This window comes from Leptonotus elevatus, chromosome 12 (assembly GCF_054856555.1).
Source record: "Leptonotus elevatus isolate MCC_2025b chromosome 12, RoL_Lele_1.0, whole genome shotgun sequence".
In the NCBI taxonomy this organism is placed as follows: domain Eukaryota; kingdom Metazoa; phylum Chordata; class Actinopteri; order Syngnathiformes; family Syngnathidae; genus Leptonotus; species Leptonotus elevatus.
Genome location: NC_141250.1, coordinates 5495226 through 5508948, shown reverse-complemented (window position 1 = coordinate 5508948; position 13723 = coordinate 5495226). Strand labels below are relative to the sequence as shown.

At 38.7% G+C, this 13723-nt stretch overlaps 1 protein-coding gene across 1 annotated transcript in view; it reads right to left on the bottom strand.

The window, feature by feature from the left end:
* plcl1 (phospholipase C like 1) overlaps positions 1-13428 on the bottom strand; it is an 89797-nt gene extending 76369 nt beyond the window's left edge. The window contains exon 1 of the mRNA XM_086091170.1: positions 12658-13428. Within this exon, the coding sequence (XP_085947296.1) occupies positions 12658-12828 (171 nt within the window). The 5' untranslated portion in view covers positions 12829-13428. The remainder of the gene's footprint in view (positions 1-12657) is intronic.
* Between the last annotated feature and the right edge of the window lie 295 nt (positions 13429-13723).

Sequence of the window (13723 nt, the reverse complement as noted above, 5' to 3'; positions counted from 1 at the left end):
TTATAGCCCTCAATGGCAGTGAATGAGTTAATGATCATTAAAACAAAAGTATGTTTATTATTGAGCCCGTAGGGTTGTACAACTGTCATGTTCCATTCGCATGAAGCTAACCTGCATGCAGGTGTACTTAATATTACGTCCTGTGATTAAGTAAAGTGATGTCCTCATACAGCACAGAAGATGCTTTGTCCCCAATAGTCAGCAGCTGTGATGAGCTGATGTGACTGCACCAGCAGCAGCATGACACCATCTCACAGTGGGCCCTCAGTGGCCGGCATTGCTTTGCATGCAAACACACACACACACTGTCATTACTGTTGACCAGTGTCCAGGAGTAAACAAATGATTGTTCTCGGCTTGGCACTGCGGGAGAGGATGTGAGAGTTTGACAGAATGTAACAAAGTGAGAAAAGGGAAATAAGGCTATGTAAACATTTAAAAGAACAACAGGATTTGGAACCAAAAATAAATAGAGCAAAATAAAACTCACAAGACAAGTTTTCGATGGACTGATCAGAAGCAGACCAAAATAAAATTCAGCACTTCAACCAAACTCCCCAAGTGTACTTTACATGCAATTCCAACTCTGATCGCTTGTATTCAACTTGTTGTTAGGTTATTTATGATTTTGTGCAAAATTTGGCGAAAAATACTCAAATTTAGACTACAGCTGAAACTAGTGCAAATGTCCCCACAACGAATTTAACCTACCTGCTTTTGCAAACATCAAAGAGAGTTTCATTATGGATATGATCTATAATGTGTTTGTAACATACTGTGGATGTATTTCCACAAATAAAGACAATTTAGTCTTTAGTGAAGACATTGGGGGTGTGGCTCTGTCCAGAATTAACCAATCACATTCAAAACCACGTTAAATGGGCGACAACACACACCTGCCACCTTTTAAAGTGTCTCTGATCAACCTGGGTGAAAAAAGCTAGTTATTCTAGTAGGCTTTTCCTGAATTTGCATTCACATTTTACAGCACAATCCGTGGTCCACAGAGCTTCCAAAGAATCCGAGGAGCTTGTGTCCAAACGCAGGAGAAGGGTACAAGACCATTTCCAAGACATTACATACACCATGAAATCATCATCATCGTCAAGTGGAGGAAATACGGCACAACAGTACCAAGAACTGGATGTCCCTCCAATATTGATGAAAACATGAGAAGAAAACTGGTTGGGGAGGCTGCCAAGAGGCTGACAGCAACATCAGAGCAGCTGCAGGAATTTTTGACAGTACTGGCTGTTTGTTGCATGTGAAAACAATATCATCTTCATATGTCTGGGCTATGGGCTAGCGTGGCAAGACAGAAGTAAAAAACATTCAAGCCTGGCTACATTTTGCAAAAACACAATTAAAATCTCCCAAACATAAGTTGGAAAATGTGTTATGGTTCGGCGAGCATCATGCAACAATAGTTAAGGTGGAGGGAATTATGAATCTGATCGAACAATTGTGAGGTGATCGGAAGAGGGTTGTACACAGGCGATGTCTTCGTAATCTCAGTTTTTTGTGCAATTAGGAAAATATTTCCACATGAAGATGTGCTAGACCGATTGACTCCTACCCCAAATGACAGAGTGCTGGGGAAAAAAGCCAAAGATTCTGTAACTAATTATTAGTTTGTGTGTGCGTGCGTGCGTATGCAACTAGGTTAGTGTAATTTTTAAATAAATAAATACATTGTCAGTTGCGTTACTAAAGTAAAGTAATTTGTCCCGTTAATGGCAAGTACATGTTAAGAAATCCTGGTCTATATTACAAAACCCAGCATTTGAACAATTGAATTGAGTTGATATCCACTGTACAGGTTTTCAAATACAATTTAGAGCCTTCATCAACGCAACATTCATATTTTGTCCGACATGGAAATGACTTCATTCTTCATTGAAGCTTAAGACTTTTTCGAGGCTTTGATTAACTTAATTTAAAGACTGGAAACAATTTGGACTTCTGTTTAGTCATATACACATTTTTGGAAACATCAAAGATAAAACTGCTTTCAAACTACTAAAGGAACAAGTGTTTGTAAACACTGAAGAGACTTTACATCAGAGGTTTCAATTAAGAATGCACAGTAAAAGACTTTTAGCGCTATAATTTAGAGTCTGCAATGCCCCGAACATATGTACCGTGGTAAAGATTAAAGCCAATTTAGACGTTCCATGACACATTTTCCTAAACATCCACTACATTAGTGTCACTGGTGAATGGACGTCACCAAACACGAAACACCCCACTGCTGCCCAACAACTTCACCCAGCCATCAAGAAGGTGCCGCATTTAAGAGGCTGTTATCTAACGCTAATCTGTGAATCCCAGAAAACTGAACTGAAAAATAACTGTTTAATATGTGCAAAGTCACCACCAGGCTAATTTAAGCAAGCGCCCATATAGAGATTCAATTGAATTATCACCTATGAAAGTAGAATCTCATCAACAGGCTACAAAAATATTATTGAACTTTTATTTATCCAGATAAGGTAATTGAGAACAGATTCTCATTTGCAATGCCAACCTGGCTAATTAGAAAAACAAAACACACTTGTCAATTAGCTTAGCTCACACATGACTTGTCAAACACATCGGCAACATTATTATAACAATCCTATTAGAAGCTAATGTTTGCAACACTGTTAGCTAAAACCAGGCTCGACATTATAAATTATTATAACAATCTTTTCAGAAGCTAATGTTTGTTTCGCTGACAGCTAAAACCCGTAGATGCTAACACTGTAGCACTGCCTACATTTCAGTGTTGACATGAGACGGCTGCTGCGGCCGCTGCATTCAAATGTTTCAGTCTTGCTACCACTTGCTTACTCACACAGTAATGCAGATTTTTTTTTTTTTTTTTAACTAAAAAAACAAAAATAAATTATGCTGATTTTTAAGCGATCGTTTTATCACGGGATTTTGCAGTATGCAGACAAAGTGCTTCTTCACGTAGTACAGTGGAACCCCGATTTACAAACATCTCAATGTTGGAACTATTCAATTTACAAATCAAACCTTATCGCAGTGTGCGAACATTTCATTCATCACTTTTGTGCCCTGCAACGCAGCCATTTTTTGGAAACAAAAACTCTGAGTGTTATTACTAAATACTTTTTTATTATTAAATACTTTGTGTTAGTACACTACAGCCTATGCAGTACGCATCCTATCAGTCTCAAGTCCACAAGAAAGTTTTTCATATTAAGGTGAAGAAAAAGTGTCTTGTTGATACTATGCTGTGTTGTATCATACTCTACCACTTGATTGATATCTGAGACATTTCAAATGTCCCTCCAACTCGTTTAATTTTTTTCCCATAATTGTCACCCGCCTGCAAGTCATAGGCCCACGCCACATCTCACCAGATGGCTTAATGATGCACGATGTTTCGATGACCATAACGCCTCCCAATACCGACCCCTCAACAGCATGATGTCATCAACATCACACTGCCCTCCTATTTGCATGAGTTGATGACATTTGAACACACACACAGATTTAAAGACACACTTAATTGCTAGGAATCTGCAAGTGACTGGATTGGATTACCATTAGTGCTTTTAGTTCAGTCTGGAATTTATTTTCATAAATGTTTTGCTTAATCTACACCCCACTGTCTAACTACCATAATAGACAGACATCTTATTACGTGTATACCTCTTGCACAATATTGTGCGCTAACCTAATCCTTGTTAATCCCACGCTATCAGTAACCATCACCACATTTGCCTGCTGGTATTTTACACGCTAACACGGCGAGCTAATTGAATGATGCTTCGCTGGCTCGCATTGATATCACAACCTGAGGCTGAGCCGAGGTGTTTAACCTGATTGAGATTAACAGTAAAGCGTGATTTATACGAGGCAAAGTGGCAGAATTTCCATCATAGCACACAGCTGTGCACTAATTACAGAATGTTTTTCACACACTGCTTTTTTTTTTTTTTTTTTATGGAGTGCAAACTCCTACAATTGAAGGGATTATGTTTTAGATTACCAATTTTTGACCAGTGAACACAAGTGGAACCAAGGCTTTATAAATCCCCCATCCTAACATCCTCATGTTCAGTATGTAAGACATTTTATCACATCATGTGATATACAGTCGCCTTCAAAAGTATTGGAACAGCAAGGTCAGTTCCTCTGTTTTTGTTGTATATGTTTCACATTAAATAGGACGTTTTGATGATTCTATTTCCTGATAAATAGTTTGCATATATCTTCTTTCAAAGTCTCACAGTGATGATGTAACTCACGACGGTCGCAGCAGAATGAATTCTGAAGTCTACAATAGCATTTTTGTCTGACAATTTACAGAAAATTGTGGAAGGTTTTAGACCGATCAAGCCAATCACCAGACCTCAACCAAATGGAGCACACATTTGACCTGCTGAAGAGGAGACTGAAGGGAGAAACCTCCAGAAACAAACTAACTGAAAGAGGCTGCAGTAAAGCCTTGGAAAAGCATTTCAAATGAAGAGCGCAACAGTCTGGTGAAATCAATGGGTCACAGGCTTGATAGAAATATTGCAAGTAAGGGTTATGTCACCAAATTCACTTTAAATTCATTTAATGTCTGTTTGAATACTTAGCTTACTTGGAAAAGTGGGTGACTTCAAACAAAAGGTATGCTCTTTCCTGAATTGTTTTAACACCGATAGACAAAAATACCATGAAGTAAAATTTGGAACACAGGACCTTTGTCTTATATTTATCTTTTGATCTGAAAATCAAATGTCTTGCTATGTCGCAAACATAAATGTTTTGGGAATGTGGGAGGAAGCCGGTGTATTTATTTGATTTTTTATTTTATTTTATTTATGTATTTAAAATTATTAGGGGTGTCAGGCGACTAAAATTTTTCATCAGAAGTTATCGCATGACTTCAATAGTTACCTCCCGATTAATCGCAAATTTTATATCTGTTCTAAATGTACAAAGTTTTCATACTCTTGTTAATATAAAAGTGGGAAAAAAAATTTAACTAATAGAAATATGGCTGAATATTTGAGTTAATGATACAGTAATTTCATAATAATTTATAAAATTTAGTTAAAATTAAAAAGATGCACTGTACTGTAAAAAACGAGTAAGGTTAGTGACAGCTCAGTGCATTTTTTTTTTTCAAATTAAGAGCTATCTAATCTTTAATATGAAGTAACGTGAAATTCTGTACATTTTAAAAATCGTTAAGTACAACTTGACCCCAGTCTCCACAAATATATGCATTATTATTAAATTTATTACTGCTAAATTTTAAGGTGGACGTGTCTGCTGCATTGCGACTGGAATTCCCCCAGTACAGGCTTTTCAAGTAAGGGGTTAAAGGAACTTTGAATTAACTCAAAATGAACTAACTAATTTTGACACCCCTACAAATTATATTTTGACACAGTTGGGAATCCAGGGGTGTGTCCGAATGTGCACCCTACTCCCTATATAGTGGCCTACTGAGGGGTCACGCCATTTTGTAGTGGTGTCTGAATGATCAGGAAACGAAAATGGAGGGCACTCAAAATTACCTACAATGCACTCTGAAAAGTAGTGAACATCAATGTTCACTCAACCAAGTTGATATAGACCACAATGCATTGCAATTATGAAAAAAAACATGGCATGAGCGACAGCGCAAGTGCGTGAATCAAAGCGATGCATTAAATATATACTAGGTAAATAATTAATTTGTTTTAGTTGAAAATATGTACAGCAAAGGAAATAAAGTACAGTTTTAAAACATTTTCATTCACAATAAATAGTCGGAAATGTATGCGTCCATGCGTCATGACTCATGACAGTTACGGTGGTCACGTGATTTGCGACGGGGAGAAAGTAGTGAGGCGGCTGTCCCAATCGCCAAACAGAATGAGGGCATTGCATATCAAGCCACCATGTTGTGCGCAACTATGTAGTGAATGAGGGGTTAAGGGACAAGGGTGGACATTTGGATACAGCCCCTGAAACTGTTGACTTTAGCCACAGGTGCTTTTAATCAACGGGTGGAGATGAGCTCGTTTACCTGCCAGGTGAGTAGAAGCACCTGTGGCTACAGCAATCTGTGGCAGAGTTTTGACTTTCTGGACCTAAATTCCCCAACCCTCTATATTGATATGTCTCCCATCATGTTTTCGTAAACATCAAACACACGTTAGTCTTTTTAACCAATCAAACAAACAGTTTTCACTGAAGCTAACGCTCATGTTTTTATTTATTTTTAAATCAAGGAGAATTTTGAGGCTTCAATGAATGTGGTTTGCTAAACAGCAAAGACATTTTTATTCTTAAAAAAACATAACAACAAACATTTGGTTTGGTAAACAATGAAGTATTCAAAGAGCATTTGAGAAAAATCTAAAACAGTTTAGTCTTCGATAAATGCATAAGCATTGCTAAGTTTTGCCTTTGATGAAGCTAACACACATTTTTGTAAACATTAAATACATATTATTTACAGTTTCCAGTGAGCCAAAACGGATTTTACGTAAACTCAAAGAAAATGTCTTCCTAGTGTCTTTGGACACATTTAGTCTGTTATTCTAACATATTAGCATATGTTTTTGTTATTATAAAAAAGTTATTAATGAATTTGTGTTATTTTCTCACACTATGATGTCACACTATTTGTGTAGCTGTTACAGCTACACAAATAATCACTGCATCAAGCCGCATCAGAACTCCCTCATCCATTCTGTATCATGGAGAACTGAGTTGGACCATTTTGATGGAAACATTGAGTGGTTTCTAGTGGCGTTGGCCTTGTGACACAGATGGGAACAGCATGAACTTGTATACTAGAAGGTGTTCATAATTCATCTATGTTACATAAACTCATAATAGTGTTCAAACATTCAGCAGAGTCTGAGTCAGAGTTGAGAAGTTTAGACTTTAGAGCACTGATGTCCAATGAAAATGATTGCAAACATTGTCGAAAATTTAATATTTAGTTATTGTTTTCCTCGGCAGCAATGGCATGATGCTCCTGATGCTGGCCAGGAAAGTGATGATGTCATGCTTCAGACAAACTTCATTCAAAGCAACTTGCTGAGGCATTTTTTTTTGAAGTAGCATGATTTACAACAAAACAAGACTCGACTGCAGATTAAACATAACCAGAACAAGCTGTTAAAGTTCATGATGATCATCATAATGATGATTATCGGGAATGTGACTTGCCTACACGTTCTTTTGCTCAATACGCAATCACTACATCCATGCAACTAAACGAGATTCTCTTTAATTTCCTGTGTTTGTGTATTAAAAGCTGAACAAACACAAGTCCGTGTGTGTGCGTGTGCATGTGTGTAGGCATCTAAAACACACGTGTTGTCATAGTAATGCGAAACCAGACCAGAGATTTTAACCGATCCTCCTCAATAGTTTTCCTTTAAAGGGCAACCGCACACATAAGAACATGTGGTAGCTTCATACACTGGAGACCAAAATTATTAGTGGATAAAAACACTTTTTTGTACTTAAAAGCTCACTTGACTTGGGTCTCTTGTGGCAAATTCACCCGCCTGCCCTGGTCGCAACTTTTCCGGACATTATTCATACCACCAGCAAATTTTGATTTAAAGTTACTTGTATTCAACCAGCATGTTTTTACTGGATTAAAAATGAAAACAAAGTTCTTGTCAAGCATAAATAATTAAAACCATCTTCAACATACTTTTTTTTTTTTAGAGTCATTCAACATACTGCTTGTACCATCTTCAAAGACCAAAAGCAGAAATGTCGTACATGTTCTGTTTGTGTGGGAAAGACATTAGCTTTATTCACCATAGATGTTAGTGTTAAATTAGCTTGCAGTAAATATTCATTAATTTCTCTGAGGTTCAAATTCAAGTTATTTAGCTCGCAGTGGACAGCCACACCTAGTTAGCATCATATTATTGATAGAACTTTAATTTTTACAATAACGACCTCCTAAAAAAAAATTGCTATTACTGTTAGCTTACTAGGCAACGCTAACCAAAGCTAACCATAGGTGGTGTGTTATTACTCTATGGTTGTTTAATGTGAACAACGCTAAGGGCAATAAAATAGCTCGTTCCACAGAAAATGTATTATCTTATCATGTAAAAGTCAGTGTAACTAGACCCCTCAAATTATGCTGCATTCGAGGATGGTCGGAAGTCGGATACATAGAGTTGTTTTTTCCTAGTTCCAACCTGAAAGTGTTCGAGGCTAAAGTAAACAACCAAAATGGAGGATAGTGACAAATAGTTTTTTATTTTGGTCCTCAAAACTTATTTTGACCTCCAGCAAACTTCTTGCAAATTTGCTTCATTTATAGTTTTCATCTTGTTTCATAAGCATTTCATACAGTTCAGTAGTTCACCGTATAATTTCATGCATGGAGACAGCAGCATATTGTCACGTACGCTGTGTTATGTGAAGTTCTGTTGAATATTTATGAATGAAGAAAGCTATCTGGTTTTATACTTGAGTAAATTGTTTTTACCATTCACGATCTGCGTTTCCAATGGGGTCACCATTGTAGAGTGACGTCACGTAGTCGGTCAGTGAAGTCAGGGTACCTTTTTCTTACGACTTTGCAAGTGGAATTTCCGAGTTCAAGGGGGCGTTCCCGTACACACAAGAATCTGACTTCCAACCATCCTCAAATGCAGCATTACTGCTCCACCTCACCATTGGAGAGAAAAAAAAGCAGCCAGTAACCAGGTCCCTATCCCGGGTGAATGAAAAAGCTGGAATCAGAAAAAAAATTGGTAAATCGTGAAGATGTCTCTTTTCCAACCAATATTGATGTACCTGTAACCCAATTTTGCTCATCAAACTCAAACCCAAGGCTACTATGCCAATAGAGGGTCATGAAATTATTTCCTTGTTATGGGCAGGGCATCTCTTAACACAACAGATGGTAGTTTTAATCCAATGTTTGGTAAAACTGACCTAACTTCTGACACAACAGTGTTGACCCATATTGTATATATACAAAATTAAAAATTAAAAAATAAAGAAATAATATTGTGCAAGGTGTTTTTCCTATACCGTGTAAAATTATAGTTCAATTGTATTCATGTAAGTCACATTTTTTGTTAATTCCCGTACATTTCCAACCATAAAGTTTCCGCCTAAAATGTAATTTTTAATTATTATTTTGTATTTAATTTAGCAATGTTAGCTATTTTGTTAGCCGTTACAAAGGGCAAAGAGAAAATTATCAGATGTGTTTTTCATTTTATTTTTATGTTGCAATTAAAACAAATTGAACACTTAATTTTTTCAAGTCAATACAATTGAAAAATACCAATTTGAACTGAAGGCTGGGAATGTGACCAGGTCAAGTTCTCCCATTGACAGGGATGTGACGCGGTATCACCTCTCAGTGGGTGCCGACGAGGCAACGTTGTCACAGATGACTGAGACCATCACTGACATGGCGCTTCTCATCCGCCACTTCCTGCCAGCGGTGCTGAGACAGGGTGATTGGTTCATATGGCTTTTGCAGATGAACAGGTTGCTGTCACGGACCGTTGATGAGAAATATAAAGACGGATGTTTGCTTTGTGTGTGAAATGAGCCAAGACGGTCGTGTACACCTGGAGTAAAAGCAGGCATCATAAATGGATCTATTTTACCAATCATGCGGAATTGTTGTACAGCGTAATCAAAACATGTTGAAGCTATGGAGGCATAAAGGAGTAAGCGCTCTCCTTGGCAGTAACCAGCAGAGGGCACAATTAATTCAGACCCAGCAAGTTTGCAGCGGCTTTTACAATGTCTGTAAAAGCCAGAATTTTATGGCTTTTCTTTTAAGGCTTTTCTGCATAAATGTGACTGTCACAAAATAAATCAAGTATATCTGGTAACTTCCCAACTTCAGAGCTGTTCAGCAAGCCGTAGTACCAAGATTGACCTGTGAGAGGCAGCACATAATTCAGTACTCATAGTAGTAACATCAGAAGAAGAAATAGAATAAGTTGGGATAATGATGGATAGATAGATAGATAGATAGATAGATAGATAGATAGATAGATAGATAGATAGATAGATAGATAGATAGATAGATAGATAGATAGATAGATAGATAGATAGATAGATAGATAGATAGATAGATAGATAGATAGATAGATAGATAGATAGATAGATAGATAGATAGATAGATAGATAGATAGATAGATAGATAGATAGATGGATAGAAAAACAAATACGCTAACCAGTATGTAACTTGCAGCAGTGTCATTTATCTCTTCTCTCCCCCGGCCTTTAACATCCTCTGTCGTGAAGGTTGCTACACTATGTATATGGAGAGCGCACGTCATGTATGAAAGCTCACAAAAGTGTAGCAGTGTAACAAATGCATTTGTTTATTCGCTGTTGGCCTCGCACGCTTGTCCAAGCAAGGGAGTTTGCTAACTTGGACACCGGCGGGAGAGAAAAAATACCCAGGTTAGCTTAGCGCTAGCTAGCAGCTGGTACGACGCAAGTGGATAGATTTAAAATTGGTCCAAAAGAACACTGTGGGTTTCGCCGTTGGCCAATGTATAGCGATGGATCCTGGAAGTTAAACTAAATTAATTTAATTTTTTTTTAAAGGAAAACCTTTCCATAGATTGACGTGGATGTGTGGATGTGTTCCCTATCGTGTACACTCTGATATGTTATCCAAAAGGTGAATTAGAGGCTTGGGACTCGCTGGTTAAATGGTCAGCGAATATCAAATGCAAATGTTAGATTCATATCCAAGCTCTCATTTACTATTCAAGTTTTTAGGGTAGAGCTCACCCACAATCCCAGTTAAAATAAGAGCTAACGAAAATGGATGGATGACAAACAATAAGCAGGTTTCTTCTAATGACGGCCCCTTAATCTGGAGCCATTTATGGTGACATGTACATCTCTGTGTCCTACTTTGAGTGTAGCTACATGAGCCAAGCATCCACTTGCTGATAAATGAGGCTGAGACATGAAGTGTAATGTTGGCAAAACATGATCCTCTTCCTCACTTGTTTACCCTACTTCTTACTCACCTGCAACCTGAGCACAGGTGAGCATGGAAAAGCATGAGGTCACCTGTACAGAGGTGAGAGCTTTGGAGCTGGACCATCAGAACATAACCAGAACCAAAGGTGGGCAACCTATCACCCCGTGGGTCATATGCAGCCAGTAATAGCATTTGATTAGGTCCACCGTTAAGAGCATTAAAACAAATAAAGCATCAAAAGGCACACAAAGTAAAGATAAGGGTTGGTAAAATGAGACCTTTCTACAAAATTTTTCGTCTGTTACCAGGGTGCATATTGGTCCCCTGGCGCAACCCTAGGGACCCACATAAAGTACAGTCATTAATCTTTAAGTCCCATCGAATCATTTTAAATTCAAAAGAAGCTAATTAAAGGAATGCTCCAAATTTGTTGCATCTATTTTGGGAGGTTAAGGCAGTTTTGAGGTGGCTACTCGCCATTTGAATCCACCTCTACCTGTCACCACATCATCACAGTCCAATAAAAAGCATTATAGCCCCATTTTGTTGCCTATAGTGCTTGTCTCCAGAACCTGTAGAAGTGGCTTTTTATTGTTTTCCTGATAAAACACATACAAGTTGGAGATCAGTGTTTTTTTTAATTAGACAGCAACCTAAGTGTGTTGTCTTATGCCAGTCACTGTCCAATAAAGAAATATGTTTGCATGTTTTGACCATTTTCCTTCCCAAACATTAAAAATAGTATCTCTGATAAAAGAGAAGATACATGTTTATTAGACGGCAACAATTTGTGTTCTCTGTCAGTGCCTGTCATTGTTCAATAAAAAGCATGTATTACCACATTTTCAGTGTGTTTTGGGGCTAAATTGTTTTTTTAGATGGCCACATACACAATTAACGCGCTCATGAGCACCTTAATCACTACATGTGACAATGTTATCGCTGTGCAATAAAAAGCAAAACACACAAGATATGGCACTTTTCCATTATTATTATCCATCCATTTTCTTAACCGCTTGTCCTCACAACGGTCGCAGGGGTGCTGGAGCCTATCCCAGCTGGCTTCGGGCAGTATAGGCGGGGTACACCCTAAACTGGTTGCCAGCCAATCGCTGGGCTCCATTATTATTATTATTATTATTATTATTATTATTATTAAAAGCTATCAAATGACACAAGATATGGATGCACGTATGTTTTTCATCAGACCGCAACATTTTAACTTTGTACCTGTCACTGTCTGATTAAATGCATGTGTTTCCCGTTTTTTGCCCATTTCAATTGAAACAAAATCAGATTTTTTTTGTTTAATAACTAAAAACGTGGATGAAGACAGCAACAACGTGTGTTGTCTAAGTCTGTGTGGGTCAGTCTTCAATAGAAGGCAGATGGTGTATTTTCAGACTTTTGCCAATTTTTATTTCTAAAACGTTTATTTTTCTGTTCTTTTTTTGGGGGGCTAAAAACACAAATTATACAACGTTTTTTGCCACTACATTAAAATAAGTCAAAAGTATTCCTAATAATAATGTGTACTTTCGACTTTGACTACAGTTTAGATGACTTATAATTAAAAACAGGTAGAAATATAATTGAAGAGTGCTTTGATATTTGAATAATTAATGGCATTCTACATAAAGCATGACCGGTATAACAAAACAAAACCTTACCGCTTTAACACAATAAAAGTATATATTTCTTACCTTTATGATACTGCTACGACGCGGTGCTGCCTTCACGGACTCCAGCAGCATGGTCTCCGGGTCCTGACCGCCCCCGCCGGCCAGAACGACACCGCTGCGCCGGCCGCGGGATACTCTAGCCGGTATAAAGTCCGGCGCTCCGTCGCTGCACGGTCCATCACGCTCGGACATGTTGAGGCGGCTCCAGTCGGTGATTTGCACGAGGAAATGAATCAACCTGTGGAAAGTTTGCCTCGGGTGTGTTTGAATGCCATTTGAATGTTCAGATATAGAAGAACGATCAAACGTGGGTGTGCACCCGCGCGTGGTCTTGAATCACGACCGCATCCACGAGCTGCCTTCACTGTTTGGGTCCTTGAACGCAACCAGCCGTGTCTGTGTTTGGTTCTTTTGGAGCAAAACCAGACTGGTGCGCTCCCCCCTGGTGAAGCGCAACAAGTCCTCCCAGTCTTCAGCGTGGGGAGGAGGGGGTCCGCGAGTGTGCGTCAAAACCCGCCCACGTCGGTCACGGTGCACTTGCAAGCGGACCCAGTCCAAATAGGTCCCGAACCCGGCGCTTGGCTAGGTCGCGTCTTCTCCGATGTCAAAGTGCACGAAGGAAACCAAGTTGAAAGAAGTAGAAAAAGGCGCGATTCTGCCTCTTCTGTGCGCATGGCCGAGATTCCACCACCCCAACCACAAAAAAAGGTGCTGCTGGTACCGACTGGGCTTCACTGTTCACGGCACCAGCGAGCGACTTTTGACGGGGAAACCGAATAACAATTGACACGCGCCCGCCTCTCCTCCTCCATTCAAGCCCCGCCCTAATGGTGACCTCAATCGTTATTGACGTGCGTTTCGACCAATGGGCGTAAGGCAAATGAGCGAGTCCTGAAGAAACAAGGACCATTGATTTAAAAAGTCACAAACTTGTTTACTTCATTGGTTAAAGCAGTGATTCCAATCCACTTTGCCGTGAGAGATCCTCAGGTGCGCCATGAGAAAATTGCACATTACTGTAATGGTGGCAAGTAATGAAGTACAAACACTATACTTAATTGTATATGTGCTGAAAAAATAGACTTAT